Source organism: Zosterops lateralis, assembly GCF_965231275.1.
Source record: "Zosterops lateralis genome assembly, chromosome: 16".
Classification (NCBI taxonomy): domain Eukaryota; kingdom Metazoa; phylum Chordata; class Aves; order Passeriformes; family Zosteropidae; genus Zosterops; species Zosterops lateralis.
In genome coordinates this window covers 12,969,390-12,974,892 of record NC_139776.1, presented here as the reverse complement: position 1 = coordinate 12,974,892, position 5,503 = coordinate 12,969,390, and the positions used below count along the sequence as shown (strand labels likewise).

Genomic DNA, 5,503 nt, shown 5'->3' with positions numbered 1-5,503 from the left:
TTCCTGCAGCCCTGAGTGCACAGTGGAATTCCAGCGAGGAAGAGGTGGGGAGAGCCCAGCTCACACCCACTGAGCAACACTCCCAGTCTTTGTCCAAGAGACCACAGACAGGGTTTGTATGCAGCAGTTTTATTTTAAGCAGTAATGACCCAGTAGAAGCAACTTTTAGGAAGACAATTCTTTACACTTACTGAGGGTTTAATGCCAACAGCAATTATTGTTTTATCCTTTACAAATAGGTGCTGAAGGATTCCAGGTGCCCAACTCCTGCTGCCTCTGCCTCCTCCTTCTGGGAGGGTTGGTCTTTACCCTCCTCATCCTGGGAGGATTGATCCTCCTCCTCCTCGTCCACCTGGAAGGATTGTTCCCTGTCCTCCCTGGGGGAGAAGGGTCCCACCAGCCAGGACAGAGGAGTGTTGTTCTTCAGTTACTCCAGCAGCTCCTCCATGTGCTCCTGGATCACAGCCAGCTCCCTCTGGCTCTGGGTCAGGACACTGCTGGACAAATCCTGGAAGGAGCTGGCCACTGAGAAATCAGCATGCAGCTCCTGGATGGCAGTGAGAGCCTGCCTCAGCTTGTCCTGCAGGCTGCAGGGGAGGCCCTGGATGGCAGCCACCACCCCAGAGCAGGTGAGGTGCAGCTGCTGGGTGACCCTGCATGCCATCAGCAGGGTCAGATACTCCATCTCCTGGGGGGAGGCAGGAAGGACACGATCAGGAATGAGTCATATCAAAGATAAAAATCAAGGGGATGCCCAGAGCCCTCCTCCTCCCTCCCCAGGAGGGCACCTCTGGCTCGGCAGGGCTTTCATCTCCACTCTCTTTGAGATACTTCCTACTCCAGTCCAGCCACATCCGGTAGAGTTTCTCCTGCCCCTCCTGAAGCTTTTGATTAAATCCTTGCTTAAACGCCTCAATCTGTGGGGAGGAAGATCAGGACAGGCAGATCAGCTGGGGGACTGCAAAGCTCCTCAGCACAGCAATGAAGCCGAGACAAAACCAAGGCTGGGCTCTACCTACCAGCTCGAGGATGCAGTGGAGCTGTGCCAGGGCCCCCTGCATGCCCTGCCACACCTGCTGGATCCTGGCTGTGGAGTGCAGGTGGGCAAAGAGCCGCAGTTCCTCCGAGAGGGAGCCCAGGCGCACAAAGTACCTCCTGTGCTCCCGCTGCTGCTGCAGGGGCAGCACGTCCGTGCCCTCCTCACACTCTGCCAGCTGGGCTGGGGACACAGCAGGGAGTCAGAGGTGGCACTAAAATACCTCAGGAGATCCTACACCAGCAGCCAGGGACACTCCAGTGTGGCAGAGATTTGAAAATTCTTCCCTGTGAGGGTGGGGGGGCCCTGGCACAGGGTGCCCAGAGAAGCTGTGGCTGCCCCTGGATCCCTGGAAGTGTCCAAAGCCAGGTTGGATACTGGGGCTTGGAGCAGCCTGAGATGGAGGAAGGGGTCCCTGCCCATGGTGAGAAGCCCAAAATGAGCTTTAAGGTGCCTTCCAACCCAAACCATTCTGGGATTCTCTTCTTCCCATTATCCCCATTCCAGAGTAGTGGAAATCCCCAGTCCAACAGTTCCCACTCCCACAGCCACATCCACCTTTCCTTACCTAGCTCCTCATTTCCAATAGGGAGACAGTCACCTTCTGCTCCCTCCAGCACAGCCTCTGCTCCACAGACACCAGTCTGTCCCCCTGCAGGCTCAGGGGCACTGGGCACTGCAGGCCTGGCAGTCCCCACACTGCCCTGCAGAGTGTCCTTGGTGACATCCAGCACCTCCTGCACCCTGCTGCTCACAGCCTCCTTCACCTCAGCCACTCTGTGTGACACCAGCTCCTTTGTGTCAGAGAGAATCTGGGGAACAGGAGGAAGGGCAGATAATAGGGTGGGTTGTGTCTCACCCTGAAATCCTGAACTGCACCAAGAGCACAAACAGCACAGTGTCACTTGCGTGTTTGCTCTGGTAGGAACTTGCATCACACACTCAGATGTGTGAGCCTGCATCACTCCCTAGCTTAGAGATCCCACAAGAACCAGGCCCCTCTGCCTGCCAGGGACAGCCCAGCCTTTAATTCTTACCTGCTCCACGGGCTTTTGAAGAAGTGGCAGCTTCTCCCCCAGTTTATCCAAACCCTTGGAAGCATACTCACTTGCTGCAGCAACTGAAGAGAGAACGAAAAAAAGTGTCAAAACCTGGTTTTTTGCAATTTCACCTCAAGTTCAACCTTACAAAAATCAGTTTTAGGAAAGTCAGCATCAGAGTCAGTCCCTGACTCTCCATCACCCTGCTGGGATCAGGGCCCAGCTTTACCCTTATTTATAAACCAGGGGGTGTCCTTTAACTGTGGCAATGGAGAGGTGCATTTCCTCATGCCAGGACTGCTCCCAGGAGTGGAAGGAGCCAGAGTCCCCCCCAGTCCCTCCCCTTGCCCAGGAATTTACCGTGGGGCTCCAGGGTGGCCAGCACTGGCTGCACACAGCTGGCCGTGGCCTCAGTCACACTCTGCACTCCCTTCTCTGCAGCCTCACACACACATCTCAGGCAGGGGTGGCTCTCCTTGGTGGAGGCATAAGCTGCAGAAACCACATCACAGGCAGAGCCCACCAGGCTCAGGTTGGCCACTTCCTTCACTGCAGCCTAGAACAGCAAAGGAAAGTGCAGCCACGAAGCTCCAAACATGGCCCGGAGCAGTTCTGCCCTGAAATTCCATGTCTGGAAGGAATTGTCACCAAATTGCTGAGGGAGAAACTCCTGCCTTGCTCACACACTGAATTAAATCCATAACTCAGTTGAGGAGCTTTGACATTAATGATGGTGCCCCCCAGGAAAATTTTCCTCCAGCACAAAGAACAACCAAGTTTGGGGGTGACCTCAATTCTTCAGCCACACACCCATCTCCAGCTCACCTGGAAGGGTTACTTGACAAGCCAGTATCCCAAGAAAAGCTCCAGCAGCCAGGACTGAGTTGGTTTTAAGCTGACAGACTTCACCCTTGCCTGCTGGTCACAGGAGCAGAGCAAGAGCAGCAGGTCTCAGGGAGGCTGAAAAATTGGAGCCTTTCCATGGGAGCACTGCTTGCCAAGAGCCAGGATATTGAGTTAGAAAAATGTCTTTCTTAGCCAGGAACCAGCTGATTTTGCTGAGCCTAAGAGGCTACAGGGACTTTAGGCCCACATCTTTGTCTGTGTTGTCACCCAGAAGTTGCAGGGCACAGCCTGAGCAGAGGAAAGTCCCTTTTGGGGGCTCAGATGCCCTCAGCCACACCAAGGTCAGCTCCTCACATCCCCCAGAGAGCACTGACCTCCTGCTCCTGCTCTGGGGAGCTCTGGGCAACCTCCTCATCAGGCACAGCAGAGGCCATGGCAGCTGGAATGCAAGGAACACCAAGGCTTTAGGGAAAGCTCTCCCTCCCAAAGGGAAGTCCCTCTAGGGTCATAAAAGAGAGAAGTTCCTTTACTATCTGGTCAGGGGAAACAGCCTCATAGGAGGGGGTCTGTGCCACTTGCAAATCTACCTGGTTTCAAGTTTAAGTTCCAAGTGGTTTGTGATAATCAAAGGAACAAGGAGAACATTCTTTCCTTACCCTAGAAACCAAATATTATTAAAATATTTACAAGAGGCACAAGGTACTTCCTTCCTCTGATGCCTTAGGATTTCAGCTTTTACATTTTTCATCTATTTGTAATCCTGCAGTTCTTTAGTGTATAACTCTAAACCCCACACACACTGGGAGCTGCTGCTTTCCCATTTTGGTCAGACACAACAATGCCTCTCCAGGCCTGGGAATCAAGGACACCTCACTGCCTCAGGCCCTGAGAAATGTGAACAAAAGTGAGTTGGGGGGAACAAACTTGGGGTAAATGATTCATTACCTGAAGCTGGAATTGGAAGATGAACCCCCAATATGCAAATGGACCAAACCGATAAAAGTGTGCAAACCTGTGACCCGGGGTCCATTTTGGGTGCAGACCCTCGGGGGCTTTGTATGCCCTGGATGTACCTGAAGGCCCTTCAATAAATAAAACTGCTTTTTATTCCCTTAATTTTGCCCAGCCTCTGCTTTTCAGCAGTCCTGGAAAAGGCATCACCCTCTACTAAAGCATCAAGAAATTCTTGACTAAACAAAACAATAACAGCAGAACTGGGGAAAACTGAGTTCAAGGGCCTGCCCTGCTGCTATCACACCCCAATATCTGAATACCCCTCCTGCAAATTCCAGAACAGGACCTTTTCTCACCTGTTAGAGATGAGCAGAGCACCAACAAGGCAGAACCAGACACCCACCATGCTCCAAAAACCCCTCCTGCCTTTTTATAGTGTCAGGGATGGGGCAAGGCAGGGCCCTCAGGGACTGACAGCTCTGGGAAGGAGCCAGGACCTGTCCTGGCCAATTAGGGGGGAACAGGGCTGACATTAACTGGGCTCATTAATTAATCTGGAGTTAGGTGGGCACACCTGGCCCTGTGTAAAGCAGCTTCACCTGGGGGCCTCCAGTTCATCAGCAATGACTGTGGGTATGTGTGACAGCAGTTTCCTATTCCTGCATGAACGATATTTAATGATTGATCACATTCCTAGGTAAGGGATGAGCAATAGGAGTTTGGATTATTGTAGGGGAACCTAATTTCTAAGTTTGTCTGAGGTGCTACAATCCTTTGCCAACCAGGTTCAGTGCTCTCTGACTAGTTGTCTACAGTTCTCCTTTTGGATTCTGAATCTCCCTGGATTATGAGCATTTCAAGTAATTGAGTTTATTTTTTGTTTGTTTATTTAAATGGTTTTTCTGATGGCAGACACTAAGTACCAAAGATCATTGTTTTTACACTAAATATATGTGGCATTATCTGTGCTTTCTCAGGCACATCTAATGGTAAGCTCACTGTTAGAAAAAGGAAAAAAAACTACTTTGGAATGGCCCTGTCTGCACCAAGATCACAGTCCCATGCAATTTTCTGTGTGATAAGCCTGGCTGATGGTGAGGCTGCCAAACAAAGGTGTTTCAATGGCCATGCAGCTGCTGCAGGCTCACTCAGGAAATCTGGGGGTTCTGACACACTGGCTGTTCTCAGAGCTCACTGTGCCCATAACAGAGGCCAAGAGAGTGATCAGTGAAATGTCTCTGTGGGTTCCCTGGGGTCTGTGCTGCAAGAGAGGGAAAAACCCCTCCAAGCCCTCCCTGTGCTCCAGACAAGCCCTGGAGCTGGGCTGAGGTCCTGCAGGAGGATCCATCAGCCCAGGACACCTGGAGGGAGGATCAGGGGTTGAGCTTTGCCCCCAGGTTTGTCTGTCTGCTTTGGGCTGTGACAGCAGTCCTGGAATGTGTCCTCCCACTGCTCAACCTCACTGCTCCTGTAAGGCTGTCACCTCATACAGGGACAGAAAGGTCCTGGGTGGCCTGAGATGTCCAGGCAGTCCCCTCTCTGTTGCTTCGCGTATCTGTCTCTCAGGTCAGCTCAGCGTCAGCTGGGCCGCCCTGCTAGCTGTGATACACCCAACAGTACCTTCGCG

At 52.3% G+C, this 5,503-nt stretch overlaps 1 protein-coding gene across 1 annotated transcript; it reads right to left on the bottom strand.

The window, feature by feature from the left end:
• Positions 1-229: 229 nt before the first annotated feature.
• Positions 230-3,378, bottom strand: LOC310915975 (perilipin-3-like; the record flags this gene model as incomplete). Its single annotated transcript, XM_083873198.1, is given in 8 exon segments — positions 230-427; positions 431-688; positions 789-917; positions 1,020-1,219; positions 1,605-1,848; positions 2,074-2,156; positions 2,437-2,632; positions 3,297-3,378. Coding segments are annotated over 8 exon segments (1,368 nt in total). The 5' UTR covers positions 3,357-3,378.
• Positions 3,379-5,503: the final 2,125 nt, after the last annotated feature.